Source organism: Diceros bicornis, chromosome 18, assembly GCF_020826845.1.
Source record: "Diceros bicornis minor isolate mBicDic1 chromosome 18, mDicBic1.mat.cur, whole genome shotgun sequence".
In the NCBI taxonomy this organism is placed as follows: domain Eukaryota; kingdom Metazoa; phylum Chordata; class Mammalia; order Perissodactyla; family Rhinocerotidae; genus Diceros; species Diceros bicornis.
This window is the reverse complement of record NC_080757.1, coordinates 38,524,109-38,549,039: the sequence shown is the minus strand read 5'-3', so window position 1 is coordinate 38,549,039 and position 24,931 is coordinate 38,524,109. Positions and strand designations below refer to the sequence as shown.

The following is a 24,931-nucleotide window of genomic DNA, read 5'->3' as shown; positions in this document are numbered from 1 at the left end:
AAAGGCGTTCGGCTGTAGGGAGAGAGAGCATGGTTTTCAAGACACAGGTGGGGTAAGCAGAAGAGTTTTGAGACTTCACTCCTCCTGCCTCAGGGATAAGAGCTGCAGGGAGGGAGGCCTCACGCTGCCGGGGTCAGAGGGCTGCTCTGCTGTGTGGTCTGTGGATGTTGTTGGGGGGGCGGCACGGAGAAGGGCAGCAGGTAGAAGAAAATAAGGACTCCACAGCCATGCACAGCCAGGGTGGGTGGTGGAGATGGCACCAAGGCTGAGCCTGGCATCTTTGACTGTCCCCAGGCTCCCTGCTCTGCCCCTGAGGTGGCTTGTGGATCTCCTCACCCTGCCCACTTCTGTCTGGCAAGACCACCCAATCTGGATAGAGTGGTACTTCTGCCATCAAGGAGGCCCCCAGTCTGAGGGAGGAGACGAGGGCCTTGCTCTGAGGGAACTTCCAATCTAATAAAGTCAACAGGGGCCCTACCCTAGGGCCCCTCAGAGAGGAGGCACAGGCTCTGCCCTTAGGGAGTGCCCAGTCTGAGGAGGAGACAAGGCTCTGTCCTAGGCGGGTCCCTAGTCTGAGGGGGGAGACATGGCCCCTACCCTGGGAGTATACCCATTCTGAGAGGAAGACATGGGCCCTGCCCTGGGGTGTGCCCAGTTTGAGGGAAGAGGCTGTGCCCTGGGGGTGCTCCCAGTCTTAGCAAGTGGTCAGAATCAGCCGCCAAGGGATGGGTGAGAAGGAAGAGCTGGCAGAGGGAGCATCTGGCTGGGGCAATGCCCGCCCACCCCCGCCCCCGGGGGCCTAACACCCTCTCTTTCAAATTCTCTCTCCCTGGGGAAAGCCCCAGAAGCTCTCCTGGGAGCAGCTCTACTGGGTCCCAGTTCCCCCCCACCGAGCCCCCCAATCTCCTCCTAGGCAGGTGAGCTCTCCCAACCCAAGCCCTGACAAGGTCTTTTAATTAGATTCCGACTCGTTTACCAACTAAGTGGCCTTCGGTGGGTTTTAAATCTGTGTAAATTGGTTTGTGTTTCTCTGCCTGTGTGAAGCTGTGACTGGCAGCGCCTGCTCCTTCCCCCGCCTCCTGGCTCCCTCGGGCTCTGTCATCCCTGCCCCACACCCCACCTGAGTCCAGAGGCCCAGCTTCCCTGGGGCTGAGGGGTAGCAGGGCTCCCTGGGCATGGGGGTGGGAGAGACCAGGGGGTCATGGGCCACGGTCCTATTCACCCCCTCCTCCCCAGCCCCAGGGGAGGGAGTCCACTCAGTGACTCTTGTTACATCACTCAACCTCCCTGGTCCTCAGTTTCCCTTGTGCTGTGAGGAGAATCATCCTGCCCCAGGCCCTTCTCCACAGTAGTTCTGTAGATGAATGCTGGGGGTTGAGAGGGGGCATCAGGTGTGTCAGCAGCCAAGGACCACCCTGCCTCTGACACCCTCTTGCCTTGTCCACCTTCCCCCACCACGGCAGGGCCTAGGAAGTGGTCCATCTTGGGGGGGATGGGCTCTACCTGGCCTCTTCCCACTTCTCTGTCTGGCCTCTCACACCTTGGGGGGAGGGGAGCTGGCCTTCCCTGGGGACCCAATGATGACATCTTGCCTGGCCTTGCCCCTGTCTCTGAGTGTCCCTGATCCCAGTCACCCGGAAGTCACCTTTATTGTCTAACCATCTCCCCAATGCTTTCAAGTCAGCTCCCTTTCCCCCCAGGCCTCCCTCCCATGGGTTCCCCTCCCCCTTCCTCTCTGTTTGCCCTCTGTCCAGACAGGCTCTCCTAAGGTGGCTGACATTCCGGGGGGTGGTGCTGGGTTGGTGGGGAATGGGGAAACATGGGGGCAGGTGAGGGGGTTTCTGAGCACACCCCTGCCCCATGCCAGGAACTGGACATGAATCCCTGTCCCTAATTCTCAGTCCAGTTGCCTCCTTCCCTCTGATCGCCCTTCCTCCCACCACCCGCCCCCACCTCTGAGGCTGTGGTTGGAGTGACAGGAAGACTCAACAGGGCGCTGGGCATTAGCAATTTGGGGGGATATTACACAGGAATGTTTACAGAAAGGCAATTGCCCGGAAAATGACTTTGGTTGCTGTGGTATGGGGCGGAAAAGATGGTTTTAGAAAACAGACACAGATGGGCTTCTGCTCCAAGGACCCACAGACAGACAGCAAGGACGGAGGGGCCTGGGCACACAAGGAGCGCAGAGCGAGGGGCACACAAAGACAGAGAGGGCGGGGCAAGGGATGATCCCCTCACCTGATCCAGGTTCACACAGCCTCTGCCAAGCTTGACCTTGGTTCTCTGACCTCTGACCTCCCAGCACAGTGTGCTTTCTGACTGCAGCAGGCAGGCGCCCAGCAGGATGGAGTTGTTAGGCACAATTGATGGTGGCAGTCTCCTCAGGGCTCCTCCTGGGTGACTTGGGCTCCTCTTGCTTTGGCTGCAGACGGTGGAACTGGGGGAGCCTCGAGCTGCATGTGCTCAAGTGTGAGCGTGTGGGCAGGGCACTTTGGGGTCTGAGCCAGGCCCTCCACCCTTCCAGCAATCTCCATGCACCCCTCCCCTTGCCCTGCCTGAGGACCTCACTGAGATCCAGCCCGGGGGCCTATGGGCTCCCTGAGCTGGTACTCAGCTCCCACTTCTGCCCAGGCAATGGCTGGGGGCACATGTGTGAGGCCTGTCAGGTCCTCAAGGGAGAGATCTTGTGCAGCCTCTCCATCTCGAGGGAGAGGGAGACAGGGACCTCAACTCCAGGTCATGAGCTGAGAGGGTCCTCACCCTCTACTTTCTCCCTTTCCTCTCTCTTCTTCCCTCTCCCTCCCCCTCTCCCCCACATTCTCTTCCTCTGAAGATGATGTCATGTGTGAATGTTGCCCAGCATCGGCCAGAGGACGGAGTAGATGGTGACATCTGGAGTAAAGACTCCAGGTGGGGCTGGGCTGATGGCTTATGAGATGGTGTCACTAAAACTTGGGGATCTTAATTCTCATCATGAGTTACAGTGATCTCATGTAAAAGAATGCAGAGGAGGATAAAAATAAATCAGGCTCATAAATAAACCTGGAATTTGGAATTGGTGGAGCAAATAACAATGTGGCTCTCTTCCCAAGCACCTGCGCCTTTATCCTCCGCCGGCCACTAGGGGGCACACAGCTCTTCCCGGTCACCGCAGCCTCAGGCTCGTTCCCTCCGCTCATTCTGAGCTGGATTTCACCAGTCCGGGGCACTTTCATCTCTGACTCGAAAATTAGGGTGGGCCATGCACACTGAAGGTTCTTGGAGAGATGCCAAACCCTCTAGCCCCAACTTATCTTTCCGGCTCCCTGAACCCCCATACCCCGTGCCCCTTCACCAGTACCCCAGCTCTGCTTCCCCCTCCGGGGCCTCCCCACCCTTCCCCTTCCCTCAGAGCTCCCTGCCTCCGCCTCTCCACCTGAGTCCTTCAATTCCCACGTTCTTGCCCCAGTAAACCCAGCTCTGCTTACTCCCTCAAGGCCTCCTTGTCCCATCCGCCCCCCCGCCCCTCCTCAGACCCCTGCCCAGATGGATGCCTCACCCCCCCTGCTATTGAGCGGGAAGCATTGATCTGCTCAGGGCCGCGCTGCCCAGAGCCGGCTGCCTGCTACATTGGAATCGATCTGGGCTTTCACTGGGCTGCTCAGTCCAGGGAGGGTCAGGGCCGCCCCGAGGACTTGATGGCTGGAGTAGGAGCAGGGGTAATGGGAAGGCTGTCCTGCTAGGGCCCAACAGCCCACGTGCCAGGAATGGGTTTAATTCAAAACAATGTACTTTCCTCCATTGTCTTGCCAGCTTCTCGCTCAGTGCCCAGGGGCAGGGTTTAGAGGTTAACATCTCTATTTTACAGATTAGTGCCCTCCGGCTCCGAAAGGGAAGAGACTTGTTGACTGAACAGATAACTAAGTGAATGGCTAACCTGGAGTCCCTCAGGGAAGAAGCTGACTCTAAACCCAGAGTGTCTCTGGCCTGTTTTTCCTCCCAAGGCTCTGACCTCAAGTGCAGGGGCTGGCTCAAAGAGAGAAATTTATGCCTGAGCCCTCCAAGCCCCCACGGGCCTCCTTCTCCTAAGGGTAGCACGATGGCCCCCAACCCAGAAGCCCAGGCTAGTCCTCCCAGTCCCCCGGGGCCCTGCAGGAAAGAGTGAAATATGCACAGAGCAGGGAGATAGGACACCTGGGTTACGCAGGCACCTCACCTCTTCCTTACTCTAGTTTCTGTCCTTGTTAAATAAAGTCAAGGATCTGGAAGATTCTTAAACAGATTCTAAAGCTTTTCAAATCAAAGCCGCTCCTTCCCACTGCCCCTCAGGGATAGCAGTTGGTCTCTCCTGCCCCCTCCTCTGTCTCTACCACCCCCCAGAACCAGGCTCCTGCCCCACCCCTGACCCCTCCCTCCGATAATGTCTGGGCACCTGAGGGGTGAGCCCTGACCTCGAGGAGGCAGCGAGGAGTGAGTCCTTGTTCCACTCTGTCCAGACCTGCTCAGCAGCCCTCTCCCCACCCCGCCCACCCGTGTGAGATTTATGGGACTGCAGTCATAGATAGGGCTGCGAGCACATGTCTTCCGTCCGCAGCTGCTTCCGCTCCACCCTCCCTGTGCCTGCTCTAGGAGCCGGCACCCCTCCCGGCCAGCCCTTTAATCAACCAGGGAGAGCCTGGGTGACTCCAGACCTCCCCACAGTCCCGCCCCTCTCAGGCTGGCATACTGTGTGCCCCACCCCTGACGCGGGACTGAGGTCTCCACCTAGGAGCCGGGGACGGAAGTGCTGGCGTGGAGGGTGGGGGTGGGGATGAGCAGCTCTTCTGGGGCTAGGAGGACAGAAGGGCAGGAGGGCAGATGAGAATGGGATCTGGCCCAGTGCACCTGTGTGTGTCCAGAGCCCTCGGAGGGCACCATGAGCCTGGCTGTTGGGCTCTGGACAAGGGGAGGGGTCCCTCTGGCTCAGGCAGGGCTCAGGGCTGAACTCTCCAGCCAGGTCTCAGCAGCAAGGCCGTGGGCAGAATCTGGCCCTGCCTGGGCGAAGAGAGGGCTACGGAGTGTCCAGGGCCCTTGGCCATGGAGGTTCTCCTCCTGCTCAGTTGTACCTGATGAGGTTGCAAACCTCTAGCTGGTGGTGAGGGGCAGTGGAGAAGGAGGGAGGTCAAGGGTCATGGGAGGCAGCCCCCTGCCTCCGGTTGGGGCTATTTCTCCAGCGCCCAGAGCACTGGGCCCCATCCTGGCCCCTCATCCTGGATGGTTATTCAGGTCACTCCCTTTCAGCCACATTCACTGGCCACCCTGAGTTGCCACCAGCTCCTCAAGGGCAGGGACTGGGCCCTCGTGAAGATGGCCCCAGAGTTCCCAGCCTCACTCAGTCAGGGGCCATCTTCACAAATTTCCTCCCTTTCAGGGAACCGTGGCACTGTATGAACTCAATGTTTTTCATTAACTCACTTTGAACTTAAATAAATTTTCTTAAAAGGAAACCTTCTCTCTCTACCATCCCAAGGAATGATATCCATGAAATCGGTGGTTGGACCTTCTAATGGTTTTTTTTCTAATCCTTATGAAAATAAAGGCATAACTATTAAACTATGAAATGATGTTCCTCCCAAAGTCATCTCTTGTGTGTCTGGACCTCACTTTGAGGAGCAGAACAGAGGGTGGCGACTGCGATGAGAGGGGCAGATGCCTGGGGAGGGAGAGGGAGGGAACCCAGACCCAGCGCCAAGGTGGGCAGGCAGCAGGTAAACAAGGAAGAGCACCCAGTGCTGTGTGGTATTGTCATTGTTTCATCAATAAACAATTGTCATCTGGCAAGGAAAGTGTGGTGGGAGCAGGTGACACGAACCTAATAGATATTGGGGTCAGATCTGGCCTCCACCACTCACTGTGGCTTTGGGCATGTCACTGGACTTCCCTGAGCTTGGTAGCCCCATCTCTGAAATGGGGCCATAGTAACACCCCCCGACAGGGTGTTGGGAGGCTCCCAGGCCGTGATGGTGGTGGTCAGTCAGGCCCTTGGAAGCTGTGGACTCTGTCCACAGGAGCTGGTCTTCCCTTGGTTTGGTGGCAGGTGCTGGGTCGTCTAGGGTTCTGTCCCCCAGATCCACATGCCTCGGCTGTAGCCCAGGGAGGAGTGTGTGTGTGTGTGTTGGGCAAGGAGTGGCTTTTCCTGAAATGTGGCTGAATCTTGTCTTTCCTCCTGTGGTTGAAGAGGCCGTGACTGAGGCCTGGCAGCGGGCCTGATGAGCAGTGGATGTGTGGAGGGAGGGGGCCGGCGAGGGGCTGGGCTGGGTGGAACCTGGCTGGGTCCCAGGATCCCCAGCCTCCTGCTCCTCTGCCTCAGTTGGCCCTGGGAGTCTGCCCTGCATGGGGGTGCATGTGTCTGCTCCAGGGCCTGATGTGCCCAGACGTAGGCTCTGCTTGGGGGGCGCTTTGAGGCTGGTGCAGCTGGGGGTGTGCCAGGGAGACTCTGTTTATCTCCCAGCGAGGGTGACCTCTGGGGATGAGGGAGGGCAAATCTGTTTTGTGGGCAGGAATGTGGCTGAGGTAGGCCCCAGCAACTCCTCCCACGGCGTGGGTGACACTCTGGAACCACTGACCCCTCCTGGGCTGTGGGAAGTTCAGCTCTGAGGCTGGAGGGTGGGAGACAGCAGGGCTGGGCCCGGGGAGGCCAGGAGCTCAGGGCTGGTGGGCATGTGAGGAAGGGACTCAGAGTTCCGCTTGGAGACCTCAACCCCCGGCCTTCTCTTTTTTTCGCTTCTGTGCTGTCCTTTGTCCCCTGTGCGTTCCTTACAGGTCTTGAACTTGTACGTATGTTGGGAGGGCTGATGGAAGAAAGGGAGGGGAGGGGTGAGGGGAGGGTCCCGGGGGAGGGCTTGAGCTGTTCTGTCTGCTTTCTTTTTCCTTTGAGTTTGTCCCAAATCCATCTCTCACTGTCCTCTGTGCCCAGCCTCTCCTGTCTGTCCATCTGTCTGTCTCTGGGGAGGGAGGGGAATGGGGGTCCCATGCCCCAGACCCTGGCCCTCTGTCTCCTTGGGAAGCCCGGAGTGTGATCTTTGCCCCCACCCCCCGACGTATCCTAGCCCTGGCCCCTTTCCAAGCCAACCCCCATCCTTTAGGACAAGTGTGTCCTGATAGGACAAGTGTGTCCTGGACGTGCTAGTCTGAGGGAGGAGGCTAGGTTCCCCCCACCCTTGGACCCCCCCACCTCCTTAGAGTATGCTTCTGAAAGGAAGACAGTGCAGGCTCCTTTCCACATATTTCAGGAAGCATCTAAAAGAAAACTCCCCTTCCCTCACCTGTTCACACCAGCTTTAAGAAGGAGGAAGGGGGTGTGTGGCTAGAGAGGTGCCCAGGACCCCTGCTTCCATCCCCTCCTTGGCCCCAAAGGACAGCACCTCACCACACAGTCATTATCCCTCCAAACCCAACTGCAGAAGAGCAAGATGTTGGACCCTGCCCTTGCTCCCCACCCTCCTTGGCCCTCTAGGCTCACTTTCCACCCCATCTCCCGTTCTGCCTCCTTCTGTCCCCTACTGAGAGGTGGGCAGCCCCTGCCTCACCCAGGCACCCCTCCCCGCAGTGACCCCCAGTGAGTGATGGGTGGCCTGAGGCAGGGCGCACCGTGACCACTCGCCCCCCCACCCCGTGCTCCCTCTCCCCTCTCGCAGATCCGGAGCGGAGCAGCCCCCCCATGCTGTCTGCGGATGATGCCGAATACCCGCGGGAGTACCGGACCCTGGGGGGCGGGGGCGGCGCGGGCAGCGGGGGCCGGCGCTTCTCCAACGTGGGGCTGGTGCACACGTCGGAGCGACGGCACACGGTGATCGCCGCCCAGAGCCTGGAGGCGCTCAGCGGGCTCCAGAAGGCGGATGCCGACCGCAAGCGCGATGCCTTCATGGACCACCTGAAGAGCAAGTACCCCCAGCACGCCCTGGCCCTGCGGGGTCAGCAGGACAGGATGCGAGAGCAGGTGAGTGGGGGCCGGCTGCGGGCTGGGGGCAGCGAGGAGCGGGCAGGGAAGCGGTCTGAGCCCGTGCTCCCCTGCCCCCAGGCTCATCTCCATTCCGAGGGGGGTCGGGGGCAGAGAGGGGGTAGGGGGGAGTTGGGATGTGCCCCAGCTGGTTGGCCTTTCTGGAGCCTAGGGAGGAAGGGGGTGGAGGCTCAGCCTGCAGCCCTGGAATTTGGAGCAGGGGTTGGGCAGAGAGCCCCCCCTCTACCTTCAGGCTGTTTGACTGGGCAGAGGGGCAGGAAGGCGTGTCTTGGAGGCCAAGGGCATGGGTAGGAAGAAGAGGGGACAGGCTTGGGGACTGACTGGTCTGAGTCTGAGGGTCCATCCAGCCGTGGGGTTGAGACCTTGGGGTCGGCACCTCTGTGATATGGCCCCTGAGGGAAGGTCAGGCCGCGGGGGCTCAGAAGGCCTGGTCTGATGTGCCCTAGCCCCTGGGAGAACGGAGCCCAGGTCACCTGGGCCTTTTCCCTCCCTGCCCTGTTTCTTCCCCCAAGACTCGCTGTGTGACTCTGAGCTAGAGGCCTCCTCTCTCTGTGCCTTGGTTTCTCTCCTGCCATCAGTAAGGCTTAGAGGAGAGTCAGGGCTTCTGCCTCTGGACCAGGACCTGTCTCCTTCTGTGTGGAGTGGGATGCTTCCCTTTTAAATCTCTCCCAGATCCTTGGGTTCCTGGATGCATCTCTGCATCCACATATGACCTTGTCTGTAGGAAAGTTCTTTCTTGGGACTAGCCATCTGCGTACAGTCCCACATTGGTGAGGTACCTTGAGGGCTGCTGTGCATTGTCCACTGTGGGAGAGGGGACCGAGGGGAGGGTGGTGCATCCCATCCACATCCTTTCAGTTGAGCCTCGGGATGTCAGTCCCTGCTCCCACACCTGTCTTGCTCTGTTCCACCTTTCCAGGTACTGCTAGGTGTGGCTGGGAAAGGGAAGAGTGTCCCTACCCCATCCTCACTGCAGGGAACAGGACACATTGGCACATTTCTGGTATTTATCTGCCCCCTGATATCACCTTCAGTTCTGTCTGGCTTTTACCTTTTCCCAGCTCCAGAGTTCTCCTGGGAGCAGAATTGCCATTGGGATAAGGGAGAGTCACAGATGAAGGAGATATGGCCCCACCCTCAGGGATCCCCTCTCAGTGGGTTCCCTTTGTGCTCTGGCTTGGGAGGAGGGGGAAGGGGCATTTGTGATCTAGATGGGGTAAAAGGATGGTTTAACTTAAGTATGAGGGGCACAGTCAGTTGGGAGAGTGTTTGGAGGAGGGAAGATCAGGTTGGCAGGCCTGATCAGGGAGGGCTTCCTGGAGGAGGAGGTAGCTAATCTAGGCTTAGAAAAATGAAAAAGGTCTGAATAGGCATAGAGGAAGAGAATGTTGTTTTAGGAGGTGGAGAGGGGAGGGGAGCAGAGGCCTGCGTTGGCTTGAGGACTGGCACAGAGGTCCCCCTGGCTGGTGCAGAAGGCTCAGGGGAGGGGGGCAGTGTGAGGTGTGGGGGCAGACTGGAAAAGTGGGGCCAGATGCTGGTGGCTAGGAGGGCTGTGGTTGTTTTTGGATGGTGAATAGGAGGGCACGAGGAGGGCTGGAGGCAGGAGGAGAGGAGGAAGAGAGCATCAGGGAGGACGAAGGGAAAGGGGTTGGAGGAAGACTGAGTAAGGCTTATTTGCTGCCTGGACCTAGGAGGCAGACAGAAAAACCTGGGTGACAGGGAGATGTTGGTGCCTTGGGGAGAAATGAGAGGGTTGGGAGGGAAACGTTTGGGGGGTGGGGGTCAGGAATATGGGAGATGAGTCTGAGGCGTGGGTAGGGCATTCACAGGGTATCCGTTAGGCACCACAGGCATAGCTCAAGACTCTGAAGGGAGCTCAGCTCCAGGAGGAGGGTTGAGCATGATCGGGGCAGAATGGAAGTGGAGCTGGGCTATAAGCGTGGTCACCAAGGCAGAATGGAGACTGAGAGGGGAGGGGGCCCACAACCATGACAGTGGGGGTGGGGAGGGGGAACCAGGAACATGAGGAAGAGGAGAAAGGCCCAGCAGGAGGGCCACCTGCTCTTCAGAAATCAGGAGGGACAGGGAGAGAGAAACAGCCCTTGGGACTGGCCAGGATCTGGGGGTCCAGAGGGGACTGAGCTCGTTGCTCATGGTGTGGTGAGGTAATGGCCAGTTACAGGGGTTGAGGAGATTGGAGGTAGTGAAGGAACAGACCCCTGGCTGCAGACCTGTCTGGGGAAGTTTGGCCAGAAAAAGGTGAAGACAGGATGGCGGCCTCAAGGGGCAGCGGGCCTGTGAGAGATGATGTGGGCGTGTTTGAGGGCCTCAGATGTGTCTGGCATGTTCACTGGCACAGAGTAGGCACTTGGTAAATACTTAGTAAATGAATCAAAACACAGCCACTCACTCAAATTCCTTCCTTCCTTCCTTCCCTCATTCGTTCCCTCCCTTAGCGTGTAAGTGGGTAGGACCACCAGCCGTCTCATTTGCCGTGGAATGCTTGGCGCCTGAGCAGAGTGCTGGCTCAGGAAATGTGTGCGGGATGAATGAAGATGAATGAATTTGAGGATGCTGAGGGGAATAGGGCCATGGGGAGAAGGTCCTGGAAGCATCAGGAGGGGAGGGGCTTCGAGCCTTAGGTGTGGTGTGGCCTTGGGGTGGGAGAAGAAAGTCGCTTCCTCTGAGATGGCAGGGAAGAAAGCAATGGGGACAGAGGCACACTGGGGTGAGTTCCCATCTCTGTGAGATAGGAGGTAACATCTTCAGTGAGGAGGGAATGAAGAGCTGGAGGAGGGGAGAGGTGAGGAACAGCTCCCTGGCAGAGTGTACAGAGAGGTGTTCAAGAATTGAAGAAAAAGACTTCAGAGAGTATCTGATGGGGAAGGCCCTCCCCTGGGCTCACGGAGCTGCCAGTCTGACAGGAGAGAAACATCCAGAAACAGACCAAGGGCTCTAATTAGAGACCCAGCCTTGTAAGGGACTAGCCAGCATTGCAGGGTCCCTCTGCGGTGTAAGCTCTGTGCCAAAGCTCGCCCCAGGAATGCCCCTCTCCGCCCCGTCACAGCCCCCCAGCGGCTCCTGCCCGCTCCCCCTAATGGGGTGTCCCCCCCTTCGCACACACAGGTTGGCGGCTGGACCGTGGACCCCGTGTGCCTCCTCAGCTCCCTCTGCTCCCACCTCCATGGCGACTCCGCCCCCTCCGGGGCTGGCCAGCCGGCCCAGGTGAGTCACCCACCTCCACCCCACCCCCCAAACCCACGGCAGAGTTTGGCTTTGGGGAGGACTTTTTTGGAGGGGGGGTATCCAGGATTTTTATTTTGCATCCCTTTCTCTTATGTAGGAGCCCCCATTTTCAGGAGACTTCTATGCCCTCTACTCTCCCCCTGATTGTCTAATTCCTTCCACCACCTCCCCAAACCCGTGGCAAGGTTTGGCTTTGGGGAAGGAATTTTTTGAGGTTTTGAAACAAATTTTTATATTCTTTTCTCCTTGAAACAGGAGTACCTCTCCCACCCTCCCCCCATAGGTGTTCAGGAGACTTATGCCCTATACTCAATCCCCACCCCCACTGTAGACCATCTCATTCCCTGATCCCCACCCTACCCTTCCATCTCTGAGCAGACCCAAACTTCCCCTGATGTCTTATCATCAGGAAGTTCTTCATGATGTCTCTCTCCCACCCTTCTTGCTATGTTCCAGGCTTAGTTTCAAATTTTTAAGAGGACTTGGGCATCTAGCCGTTTGTCCTGAACTTGTTCCCTGATTCTTCATCAAGCCTCAGTTTCCCTGATGGGAAGATGGGTCTGAGCTTAGACAGGGCCACACTTAGAGAGCTTGGGCTCCCTGCTCAGGCCTGGACATTGCCATGGGTGAAAAACGGGCATCCAAGGCCCAAATGGGGAGAAGGGGCCAGGGGTCAGAGTTGCAGTGGGAAAGGGGGGCCCTGAGGGGGCCTTGACTTGAGGGTGCTCAGCTATAGGCTGCAGAGGAGGTGCAGAGGCAGGGAGTCCAATGGTAGCGTGAGTGCCAGCTTCACTTCCTCACACACCCTGCTCCCCTGGAGAGGCGCAGCAAGGCCTGGCTTTTTCAAGGCGAGTTAGGAGAAGGAAAAATGTGACAGCCTGGAAAAGGACAAGAGTCCAGAGCACGGACCTTTCAGCTGAGTGTAACTCACGTCTAGCAACAGATTGGCCCACTTGGCATCATGCACAGGGCATTCGGCCCATTTCCTTTCCCTGCTCTCTGCCCCATCTTGACAACTTCGGGGAACAAAGATGTGTCTACCCCCAAGGCTGGATGGCAAGTGGGACAGACTTGTCCTGAGTGGCCAAGTGTGTGTGGAGGTCAAAATGGGGCTGGGGCAGGAGTGGCGATGGGGCAGAGGACAGGTGTGTTGTGCCTGGGGCACACAGAGGCCCTCCCCCCGATGGACTGTCTTGGGGCTAGGTATGGTTGGGGTGATGGAGAGGAGTGAGGCTGGACCTGGTGAGCTCAGTTGTCCCAGATCATGGGATTCTAGGTCTGTCCACATGTGGACTCTGCTCTGATGGAGGAAGGGGGAGAGCTTGAAGGGACCCTCACCGCACAGCTTTGTAATTATGGAGAAAAGTGGCTGTGCACAGGATCTTGTCAGCACTGGATACTTAGTGCTTATCACACTTTCCATTCCCTGTGGCTGAGTCTGAGGCTTCTTTTTGTAAAGTGCAGGACCAGAGACGTTCAGCAAATTCCAGAGTCACACAGCAGGGCAGGATCAGAGGCCATCAAGGAAACTTAGGCATCCTAGGCTTCCCAGACTTGGCTGGCAATTGAGTCATGGGAGAGCTAAGAGGGCAACGGTGCACAGCTGAGACCCTGGTGGGGAGAGGCTGTGAGCTCCGAGGGTGGCGCGTCAGGAGGCAGGACACCCTCCCCCCAACCAACCCCAGGCCAGACCTTTGGGAGTAGGGGCCTGAAGAGGACCCTGGGAGGGGACCAGAGGCCAGCCTCCAAGCCGCGGCCCCTCCCCCGCTTCCACTAGGCTGTCTAACCTCCCTCCCTCCTTCTGCAACTCGAGTCCCGGGCAGGCGTATCGGGTGACCGCGGCGACGCAGCCACCAGCCTCCGCCGCTCCTTTGCGGGGCTGCGCCGGCGGGGCCGCGCCGGGGGAGGGGGCCGGAGAGGATGTGCACGGCGGCGCGCCGCGCCGCGCCAGGTGGAGTCGCGGTTACCGGGGCGACCGGGGCCCGGGCCGGCTCGGCAGCGGCGGCGGCTCTCGCATTGCAGCAAAGGGCACCGGCAGCGGCGGCGGCTGCGGAGGCGGCCGGGGGAGGGGAGAGCCCGGGCGGGTGGGAGTAGGGGGCTGCCCTTCCTCCCCCGCCCGACGCGGGACCTGGGGCTGGGGCCCCCCGACATACACCTGTGGCCGCAGGTAAGGAGGAGCGGCTGCGGGGGCCGGGGTCGCTGCCTCGGGTTCCGCTGGGGGCGAGGGCACCGAGATGGGGGGCCCCAGGGGCCTTCCGGGGGTGGGGGCACGCAGGCTGTTGCGGTTTCTGATCCCTGAGCAACACCCCCTCCCCTCCCCCACCGCGTTCGCAGCCTTCGGCATGGGCCAGGCCCCCAGCCCGAAATGCGGCTGGCGCCCCCACCTCCAACCTCGGAAAGTCATGACCTTCCCGGGGTGCGCTCTCGCCCCCAGCGCAGCGCGGGTCCCGCAGCACCCCTCCCCCGACTCTGCATCCGGAAGGGGTAGTAAGTGAGGGTGTCCATGAGCGCACTCCGGGCCAGGGGGCGGGGGTCGGGCATGTGCGTCTAGGTGGGAGGCTGGCGCCCGCGGGGGCGCGTTACGTCGCCCCAGCCTGGGGGGCGGGTGTTTACGCAGACGCGTATTCACAGGAGTTGAGAGGTGGGCGTGTGCGCCGGTGCACGCGGAGCCAGGGGATTAAGGAGTAGGGGTGCGACCCATTGGTTGTCCTTCCTTCCTGGAGGATGCGTCGTTGGGGCTCGAGGTCAAGGAGGGGTTACTCAGCCACCTAGCCCACAAGGGATGTCTGCCCAGGGGAGCGGAGAGACCTCAGGTGGCTGGACTTAGGATCCTGGAGGGACATGGCCCGGCCCCCCTCCCTCCTGGGGCACGGAGACGGGGGGGGGGGGGGGGGGGGGGGAGATGGGGGAGAAAGGACCAGCTGCAGGGGACGGGAAGAACCCCACTGAGGGCGCCTAGAGTGGGGAAGGGAGGGAGTTAACTCCTCAGCTCCCAGTGGGAAGAAGCTGTTTTCTCTTCTCACCAGGGAGTTCCAGGACTCCCTGGCCTTGCTTCCTTGGGTCTCCGGAGAAGCCCTCCCACCCCTGTTTCTGAAAGCCTTGTCCCTAGAGAGTGGGTGGTTGGCTTCCATCTTATCCTCTTAGAACACCTCTCATTTCCCCCCTGGGCTCCTGTAAGATTCTTCCCTACAAGTGCTTCCCCAGGCAGGGTCTCTCCTACTCAATCTTTTCTTTATTTTGCCTGCTCACTGCCCTCTGGGAAGGTGAGACGCTCCACCCTCCCCCACCACCACCCCCCACCACCCCCCAGCCCCCGCCTCCCCCAAGTATGGGGGCGGGAGACAGCTTGGCCGTGGTATTGAGGTTTTTGCTTGGAGAGTCACACCTCTCTTGGGCTCTTCCTGCCCTCTGCCCTCCTTCCAGGGGGTTTCTGGAGCTGGGACATTCCCAGGGAAAAGGCCCAGAAGGCTGAGCAGTGCTGCGTGCCAGGAGATGTAGGGAGTGGTGCCAGACAAGAGTATTCAGAGACATCCCCCTCCTCCCATGTCTGGTCCTATTGTCTTGGCATTCATTCATGGTCAAATATTTGTTGAGGGTCTACCATATACCAGGCACTGTGCTGGGCACGGCAGGGGGAACAGACAACCAAGAAGAGGGCGAGGAGGTAAAGGGCGCTGGATGTTGGAAGGGGAGAGCCCCACCTTAGCAAACGGAGGAGGAGCCTCCTGCTCTCAGTCACCCAAGGCTGTCCCATGGGTTTAACACCCTGGAAGGAAGCAGAGACAGAGGATGGTCCCCAAGGACCTCTCCCCACTATGGTTCCCCTCTCCCAGGACACTGAGTTGTCAGGAGACTGTGTGTCTCATTCCTGGTGGGGCCAACATGAAAGAGGATCATTCTTCCCACTTTCCAGAGAGGACGGAGGGCCTGGATTCACTCCGTGTGCTCTACAGGCCACAGCCAAAAGTCCCAGGACTCTGATCGCAGCCTCTCCAAGTTCGCCAGGCACAGACGCTGCAACTCGTCCATCTTTACCCTCTAACGGGACTTGGCTGGCCTTTCCTGTGGCACTGATGCTACCCTGTCGTCTCCCCTGGCCCCAGCTAGTGACTCCTCTCTTCCAGGTCTGATTGCCCCGTGGACGTGCCCAGCCTTGGGACCCTGAGGCAGGCCCATGTTGAGGCAGAGCCAGTGTGGCTGTAGCCAGGCCCCATCCCTGTCTCCCTCCCAGAGGCAGGAGGTGGGCCCCAGCCCTCTGCACGTATCAGTCAGATGTGTTGACGCTGGGGGCCGGCTGAGGGTGGGGCATCTTTGCCTCTTTTGAACCAGGAGTTCCCCTACCTGACACATCATGTCTGGGACACCATAGGCACAGGAGAGTGGCCGAGGTGGCCAGAGGCACCATGATCTGGCTAGCGGGGGGAAAGAGGGATGAGACTTTCTTTTCGTGTGTGTGTGCTGTATGTGGACTGCTGTGTGTTTCTGCAGCTCAGTGTGTGTGTGTGTGTGTGTAGATACGTGTGACTGAGTATCCATGTCGCTGTGTGTTTCTGTGACTCTGGGGGGATGTTGGAGGGGGTGTGTGAATGGTGCCAGTGTCTGTGTTTCTGTGGCTGGAGTAGAGCTTGTGGGAGTGTGTGAGCAAATCAGGGCCTTGGCGGGGGGCATGTTTGTGTCTGACTGGGGGTTGTCTGTGTATGAATATCTCTGTCTCTGAGTTTCTGGTTGTTTCTGGAGTTGTTTCTGACCATGGAGGGCTTCTCACCAAGTACTGTGTCCCTTTGTGGGTGTGTTTGTGGCGATGTCGTTATCGGAGGATGTCTGAGAGTTTGTGCATGGCTCAGCGTGGGACCTGTGTGTCGCGGGGCGCCGTGGGTGGCCTGTGTGTACACGGGGTAATGTTGGTGGTGGACGAGGGACGGCGGCCTTCTCTGCAGAGCCGTCCATCACTGCTGGGGCTGCAGACGTGACTATCATCATAAACCTCCCCGTGCCCCCTGCCTGGCTCTGCCTGCCCCTCATGTGTCCACTCCTCTGCTACCCCTCCCCTTCCTGTGGCCACAGGCAGCTGTGGCTGGAGCCTGTTACTCTAGCCCCTCCCCTCCCCTCAGCACCTGTGGGCATCCCCTGGCATCCATGGGACACATCCATGGGCATGTGTCCATCGATTGTTCTAGGCGTTGGCTAGGGCACAGACTTTGCTGTCCCCTTCCTCTGCCTAGCATGTGACTATTTTTTGTGTCTGTTGGAGCCAGTACTGGGGGGAGAGGTGGGGATTGTGGCTCAGATGGGGATGGCCCTGGCAAGTGAACCTCTTCATCCCAGCCCTAGCCTGGTGTCACCCCACCCTAAAGGTCTAACTCAGGTAAAAGCCTCCATCCCAGCAGTGCCCCTCCCCTCAGCTGCTGACCAACTCCTCTCTGCCATTAAAGCAGTCAGGTGGCACAGGACACCCCAGCCTGGTGTCCTTCCCCCATCGAGGACCCTCAGTGTCCCTCCCCTCTGCTAGTGGCTCTGAGGCCTGGGGAATCTTGTCTGCTGATGCCAGGCACCCCAGGGCCAGGCCATCTGCTGCCTCTGTCTTCCTGCTGAGGCTGGCACCAGTCAGCAGGGTGCCCTCAGCTTTGCCAAGAACCAAGCCGGCCTCCGGGCCACTCCTTTGTCCTTAGCCATCTGGAAAGGCCTTCTGGTCTCCAGGGAAGGCAGGGTGACCTTAGGTTATTGTGAATGAGGAGGAACCTGAGGCCCCCATTCTAGGGGTGCCAGGAGCCCTCCTCTCTCATCTCTCCGGCCATAGGATGTTGCCCATGCTCCCCGTCTCCCCAGCTCCCCTTGCTGCCCATGGCTCCCCATCCACTGCCCCGTGCTGTGAGGTGACAGCGTCTGTTCACCCTTCTCTGCAATCCAGGTCCATCGTGTTAACAGGCCTCCCTGCCCTGGCCCTGGCCCCCAGCCTCCCTTTTCCACTCCCCACCCCATCAGCCCTTTTGGGGTCCAGTTCCCATCTCGCTCTGCTTCACTCGGATGCTTTCTGCTCCTCCACCCCGTTAAGTCTAAATACTTGCACTCAGCATGGAAGCCCATTCTTCTGGCCCCGGCCTCCTCTGTGCAGCCTAATCTGCTGTTTTCCCTGCACCCCAGCCAAACTGGGCGATCGCCTATTCCCTCAACACACTCTTGGCTTGCCTGCTCCTGAGCACTTGCCCACGCTGTCCCCTCTTCTCAGCATGCCTTTCCTCCCAATCTCCAGCTGCTCATTTGTCAAGACCCAGCTCAAATGCCACCCCTTCCGGGAAGTTTTCCCTGGCCCGCCACAACCAGATATCATTTCTCTGACCACCCCCCCCCAAGCTCTGCTTCATCTCTGCCAGTGTCCCGTGGGTTCCCTATATCACGGTCATCTTTGCCTTTTCCTACCTGTGACTCTCTAAGGACAGCTACTGTGACTAGAATGCGTGGCTTGTAACCATCTGGAATGGTTCTCCCGGCCCCCACCAGTGGGCCTGGCGCCTGCTCAGGGCCATCCTGGGGCTCAGTAGAGAATGGGACGTACCAGGCGTTGCTTCCTTCCTGCTCTTCAGAGGGTGGAGGGCCCACGTCCCAGGGCTGAGTGCTGAGCTCCAAGGGTCTCTAACCCGCCCCTGTCCCTACTTTCCCCTCTCAGCCCCCGTATAACCATCTCTTCTCTTATTTCCATCAGCAGCCCAACTACTGGAGTTTCAAGGTCAGTGCGTGGTGCTTCTGCTTCCGTGACAGCTGCATGTGCTCTCCCATCCCTGCCCCTGCCCCTCCCTGCACATGCTTTGCACAGGGTGTGCGTCTGCACGCAACCTTCTGGTGTGGGCGGTGGGCCTTGGGGCTGCAGGCTGTGGCTGCTGCTTTGAGAGTCTGGGTTCGCCTGCCAGGGGCTTGTGGGTCCAGCGTGGGAGTTGGAGCCACCTCTGCTGGGCATCTGGGCTGGGGATACTCAGGCTTCCCCAGACCGTGAGGGGCATTTGGGAAGGAGAGGGGCTATCTGACATTTCCCCCAGCCTGGAGAGACTGCTGGCTCTGAGGCAGGGACCTGGACCCCATGATCTTGTTGAGGGCCCTGTTCTCTGAACTCAGATTTCATCTTCCAGGGAGGCCCTGTGACTATGATGGGTCCCCCATCCCTTCCTTACTTTCCACTATGGGGAGCTGGTGAGTGCCAGGCAAGAGACTCATAGCCCTGCATCCCAAACCTGTTGCCCAAGTGGAGGGCTAAGCTGAGGGAGGGGTGCCTTCATGCCTCCTTGGGAGAGGCTGGACTATCCACAGCCCGAGAGCTGTCTGCCCTTCCAGGGGCATCCTGCTGACCCCTGGAGGAGCACCCTCAGGCGCCTCCTCCACCTTCTCTGGCATCCAGGCCCAGAACTGAACCAAGTCAGACTGCTGCTTGTGTCCTGGAGTCTGCTGCCCCTCACGTCCCAGGCATCATGACGGGGTGGGAGGCATTCATCCCCGACTCCCCAGGCATCAGCTTGCTCCAAGCATCTCATTTGCATGCGTTCTCCCAGAGAGAAGTCCTTGAATCAGAGACTGGGAAATTACAGCATCATGGCGTCAGGCAGATAGCCTTTTTGGAGGAAGCAGTTCAGTGCCTGGGCCAAGAGCCAGGCTGCCTGGTGGTGCATTCCAGTCTGCTATTAACTAACTAGTGCGGTGACCTGGGACAAGTTACGTAATCACCTGGGCCTCAGTTTCTCCTCTGTAAAATGGGACAACAATATCTGCATCATAGAGTTGTTGTAAAGATAGAAGAAATGAGAGCCTGTGTGTCCTATGCACAGAGCCCGGCTCCTAGCAATCCCTCCACGTAGCTTACCTCATTAGCTCTTAGAGTCACAGACACTGACTTGATTCCCAAATCAGAATCACCTTGGGAACCTGTCAACAATCTTGAGCCTCGGGCTCCAGACCCCAGAGATTCGAATTCAGTGAATGTGGGGTCCTGGAAAGTGTTTTTAAAAGCTCCCAAGTGCTTCTGCCCCAGTCTGTGGACAGCCATTGGGAACTTCAGCTCCTAGCTTGACCACCCCCACTCAAGGTTCCCTCCCCTGATCTCTGACCAGGAGTCATCAGCTCCTCCCTGGAACATCTCCGGTGACAAGTGCTCCCTGCCTCCCTGGCAGCCCCTTTCCTATCTTTGGAAAGCTCTGCTTGAATTACTCTTCTGTTCTCTTGCCATCTCCCTTGTAATTGGGAAGTCCTTCTGAATGTCTCACTTTTTTCTGCCCTGTTGTCTCAGCCCAGGGCTGGAGAGAAGCGCTAAGGGGCTTTCTGTCTTCTCAAGAGGGTTTTCCACAAAGGTAGTGAGAATGGAAAGGTGCCCACAGGGCCAGGATGGAGACAGGAACTGGCGGAGCAGGGAATGTGGGCATCTCTTCTCCCAGGGTTCCCTGGGCAGGGTCCTGCCTTTTCAGCAGTCAGCAGTCCCTAGCAACCCTGCCCCCCTTCATTCTGGCCCCTGTTCCATCTTCTTACTGGCACCTCACTGTGGCCACCTCCCTACTCCTCATCCCTGCTAGTTGCCTCATTCTGCCTGAATTCTGTAGCCCCTCATCCCCACCAGCCTGGCAAGCACTGACCTTCCAGTTGCCTGGCAACCTCATGACCACCAGCTCAGACCTGGTTCCTGACACTGCCGTGGGGCGGAGGTGAGAGAGAGGGGCATAGGCTGGCACTGGTGATCAGCCTGGATCTGAGCTGCAGGGTCCAAAATCTGGGCACAAGCATCCCCCAAATGGGCCCAGTCCTACACTGACACATGCCCACGCACTGGTCAAGGCATTGTGCTTGAGGCTGGATGCCCTCTGAGGTCCCCAAATCTGACCGTCCACATCCCCAAGCCCTTGAGGCCACTGTGGGGACAGCTGGGCATGTTGCCCATTAGAGGAAGATGCTCTCTCTTTTCAAGAGTACTAATCCGATTGGAACATTAAATTGAGTTAATACAGAAGATGGAGATTAATTAGGGATTAATCAGGATTTGGGGATGGAGGGAGCTGAGAAGGAGAATAAATGATTCCTTTTTAGAGATATTTTTACTGTTTTTTTAAAAATTTTTCCCCCCAAAGCCCCAGTAGATAGTTGTATGTCATAGACGCACATCCTTCTAGTTGCTGTACGTGGGACACGGCCTCAGCATGACCAGAGAAGTGGTGCGTGGGTGCGTGCCTGGGATCTGAACCCGGGCCGCCAGCAGCGGAGCGCACGCACTTAACCGCTAAGCCACGGGGCCGGCCCTTTTTTTTAAATTTTTTTATTTATTTATATTTACTGGTTTTTTTTAATTATAAAAATTATATATTCTAAATGTGCAAAATTCACCCAGCAGAGAAATATATAAAGTAAAAAGAGAAAGCACTGTCTCAATCCCAAAGTAACCAATGGTAATGGTTTTGAGTGATTTGTTGTTAAAAATAGGCAACTTATAGAAAAATACAATTGGGAAACATGACTTTTTCCTGATAATATATGTATATATAATACGTATATGTATATAAGTACGCAACATGGAATGATGTAAATCTGATTCATTATCTTTCTCCCTTAAATACATGAGTTTCTCACAGCAACCAGATGTGAGGGGAGGGGCTGGGGCAGAATGGCAGGAACTGTGGCCCTGAGTGACAGCCCGAGCCTTCAGCCAAAAGTAGGTTCTTAAAGTGCAACTGAAATCATGGTGACCCCTCCCCCAAGGAGAGTAATCAAGCTGTCCCTGGGGCAGGGAATGTCACTGGGTGACAGTGTTCCCTAGCCCCAGCCAGCTATCATCCTCAGCTGTAGCTTCAGGCAAGGGGCTGCCCTGCTGGGTACTGCGGGAGGCCCAGTACTGGGTACTGAGGTACAGCCAGGCCCGATGGCTGTGTGGCAGCATGTGCCTTACGGGGGGTGGGGGGGCTGGCACTTATGCCACATGATAGTGTGGGTCACACCGGGCTTAGCATGTGCACTGCATGTACTAGGCAGGTAGTCTGTTTGAAACTGGGGTCCAACTGGCTTTGGGGGGTTTGGGACGGTTCTCCCAGTCACTCTAAGTCAAGGACATTGTGCCCAGCCCGGTGAGGGCCCATACCATCCAGAGTTGGGATCCTGGGGTCCCCAGCTCTCTCTGCCTTCTCCCTGGGCCCTCCTTCCTGCCCACTCCAAACTCTCTGAACTCCACGAAGGATAAATTCGCTGCTCACAAACCCGCCGCTTAATTAATGTCTGGAACTAATGCCCCAATTTGCTCAATGATTCTGCTGCTCACCTCGGTGACAAATTTGTGTTGTTGTTGTTCTTTGGAAGCTTAAAATAGCAGGCGTGCCCATAGCTCCCGCTCAGATGGTTTCTTGTCTGGCTTCTCAGGGTGCCTGAGTCCTTTGCCCACTCGTTACCTGCTGGGTGTCCCAGCCAGGCCAAGGCCCCAAGAGGTTGGGGAATGCTCCTGCAGCCTCACAGCGAGTCTGGAATCCAGGAGACCCTCCTGTGTGTGTGTGTGTGTGTGTGTGTGTGTGTGTCACTGGCTGGTGGAGGGTCCCCAGGCCTGGCTGGGGGCAGTGGGCAGAGCGAAGGCGCTCATGCTTGTTTCCTCTCGGCCCGCCCTGCCCCTGCAGACCCGCAGCTCGCGCCACACTCAGGGAGCCCAGCCCGGGCTGGCAGACCAGGCTGCCAAGCTGTCATACGCCTCTGCGGAGTCCCTGGAGACCATGTCGGAGGCCGAGCTGCCCCTGGGCTTCAGTAGGATGAACCGCTTCCGACAAAGCCTGCCCCTTTCCCGCTCCGCCAGCCAGACCAAGCTGCGCTCGCCAGGTACTGCTTGCCCCATCCTTCCTCCTCCTGGCCACTGGCTCCTCCCTTTGCTCTGCTCCCCTGGAACCCTCTTCATCCCCTTCACCATTCTGCCTCTCCTCGACCATCTTTCTGGGAAGCCTCTGGCTCCCTTCCCCATCTCCCCATCTCCCCGCCCCCCAGCAATCTCCTCCCCTCAGGGCCTCTCCCTCCTTAGCTTCTCTCTGCCCAGCCCTCCTCTATCTCTCTCTCTGCTCACCTCTCTCCATCATCTTTCCCACCCCTCTCTCTCCCTCAGCATCCCCTGCCCTATCACTTTCTCCCTTAGGCCTCTCATCCTCTTCAGCAGCCCCCTTTCCTTCATAGCCTCCCTTCTCCCCTCTCTCCCCCTCAGCAACGACTCCCTCTCAGTTTCTGCCCCACCGCTCCTGCCCCCAATTACATTTTCTCGTCCAGGCTCCAACCTGCCTGTGGTCGAGTTGGTGCCTTGAGAGACCCGCAAGCATGAGGAGTGCCTGGGTGCACCTGCACTCCGGGGCAGCGTCCGGCCTCAGACCCTGCCTCTGCGGGGCCAGCGCGGCTCCCGAAGGCCCCCCTCGCTCCTCTGCCCGGCGACGTGGTGGTGGCACTGACAACGAGGGCGGCGTCTCCTTCGCAGGGGTGCTGTTCCTGCAGTTCGGGGAGGAGACTCGGCGCGTGCACATCACGCACGAGGTCAGCAGCCTGGACACGCTGCACGCACTCATCGCGCACATGTTCCCGCAGAAGCTCACCATGGGCATGCTTAAGTCGCCCAACACCGCCATCCTCATCAAAGACGAGGCTCGCAACGTCTTCTACGAGCTGGAGGACGTCCGGTGGGCGTGGCCCCGGGGGGATGAGGCGGGCTTCCCATACTCCTCTGAACCGGCTGGACCCCGCGGGGCCATTCCCCAGCCTCCTCCTGACCCAACCTCAACCCTCCCCGTCTCCACCCACAGCCTTACCGCCCCGTCCTCTTCTCGATCATCCCAGTCTCGATCATCCCATCACCCCTCCCTCTAAATCATCCACCCCTGCTGGTTCACGTTGGTTTGAGCTAACCTGAGAATGGCGCGTGAAGCCGAGGAGATGGACCGGGTGGAGGTTGCTGGGTGTGTGTTGGTGGCAGGCAGCCTGAGCCACGAGATCCACCGAGCGAGGAGTTAGGAAGGGGTTGGGGCTCCTAGCTCCTCTTGCCAACCCCTCTTCCCGCTGCCTGGAGTAGCTGCTCCTCCTCATCGCAGGGCTGGGGGATGGTGACCCTCTGCACCTCCCCCCTCCCCCAGGGACATCCAGGACCGCAGTATTATCAAGATCTATAGGAAGGAGCCACTCTACGCCGCTTTCCCTGGCTCACACCTCACCAACGGGGACCTCCGGGTATGGCTGGGATGCCCAGGGCACCGGGGAGGCTGGGCAGATGGGGTCCAGGAGCACAAAGTCTAGTCACTTGTCACCAGGGACCAGGGCCAGCTCTGGAGAAGGGAACATAGAGACTGAAGCAGAGGGGGGCCTCCATTAATTGTGGAGTCATGGGGGTGTCCCTCCCCTCATCTTCCCCTTTCTCCTCTTGTCTGCTCAGGATTTCTCTAACATGCCTCTAGATATTCTAGGACTCTCTCAGGAACCACCTCTTCCCCTTTTGCTTCCTACCCCTCACCATAGGGTGGGCCGAGGGTTGCCCCTCTGCTGCCTCTCCACCTGCCACTTCTTCCCCTATGCTGGGACCTCTGATGAGAAAGGGGCCCAAGATGCAGCATGAGCGAGGGAAGCCAGAGAACAGACTTGCTAAGCGTCAGGGGGGAGATGCTGGCTCCTCAAGCAAGGGGCAAGGGATCCCCTTTGTGACCAGCCCTGTGGGGTCCGGGGCTGTCTTCTGCACAGAGAGAGATGGTGTATGCGTCGCGGGAGTCGTCGCCCACGAGGCGCCTCAACAACCTGTCGCCGGCGCCGCACCTGGCGTCCGGCTCGCCTCCGCCGGGGTTGCCGTCCGGGCTGCCATCCGGGCTGCCATCCGGTTCACCGTCGCGCTCGCGCCTCTCGTACGCCGGGGGGCGCCCGCCCTCCTACGCCGGCAGCCCGGTGCACCACGCGGCCGAGCGGCTGGGGGGCGCCCCCGCCGCCCCGGGCGTCAGCCCCAGCCCCAGCGCCATCCTGGAGCGGCGCGACGTGAAGCCGGACGAGGACCTGGCGGGCAAGGCGGGCGGCATGGTGCTGGTGAAGGGCGAGGGCCTTTACGCCGACCCCTACGGGCTGCTGCACGAGGGCCGCCTGAGCCTGGCCACGGCCGCCGGCGACCCGTTCGCCTACCCGGGGGCGGGCGGCCTCTACAAGCGCGGCTCGGTGCGCTCGCTCAGCACCTACTCGGCCGCCGCGCTGCAGTCCGACCTGGAGGACTCTCTGTACAAGGCGGCGGGCGGCGGCCCGCTCTACGGCGACGGCTACGGCTTCCGCCTGCCGCCCTCGTCGCCGCAGAAGCTGGCCGACGTGGCGGCGCCGCCCGGAGGCCCCCCGCCGCCGCACAGCCCCTACTCGGGGCCGCCCAGCCGCGGCTCGCCGGTGCGCCAGTCCTTCCGCAAAGACTCTGGCTCCTCGTCGGTCTTCGCAGAGAGCCCCGGAGGCAAGACCCGCAGCACCGGGGGCTCCTCGACGGCCGGAGCCCCCCCTGCCGAGCTCTTCCCCGGGCCTGGGGAGCGCCCGCTCGTTGGGTTCGGGCCGCCTGGGCCAGTCAAGGACACGGAGACCAGGTGAGGGACGCTCGCGTGGCCTTAAGGATATGGGGGTTTGGGGGAGAGAGGGCTCGGCAAAGTCCGTGGCAGGATTGTGTCCTGGGCTCTGAGACCCTGGAATCCTTTGTAGACCAGAAGTAGTCTTGAGGGGTCGCCA

General features: G+C 59.2%; 1 protein-coding gene across 1 annotated transcript in view; it reads left to right on the top strand.

Annotated features, from left to right (window-relative positions):
- SRCIN1 (SRC kinase signaling inhibitor 1) overlaps positions 1-24,931 on the top strand; it is a 57,938-nt gene that overhangs the window by 7,168 nt on the left and 25,839 nt on the right. The window contains exons 2-8 of the mRNA XM_058562034.1: positions 7,659-7,960; positions 11,108-11,206; positions 17,928-17,951; positions 21,850-22,045; positions 22,683-22,881; positions 23,332-23,425; positions 23,930-24,792. Coding sequence (XP_058418017.1) covers positions 7,659-7,960; positions 11,108-11,206; positions 17,928-17,951; positions 21,850-22,045; positions 22,683-22,881; positions 23,332-23,425; positions 23,930-24,792 — 1,777 coding nt within the window. The remainder of the gene's footprint in view (positions 1-7,658; positions 7,961-11,107; positions 11,207-17,927; positions 17,952-21,849; positions 22,046-22,682; positions 22,882-23,331; positions 23,426-23,929; positions 24,793-24,931) is intronic.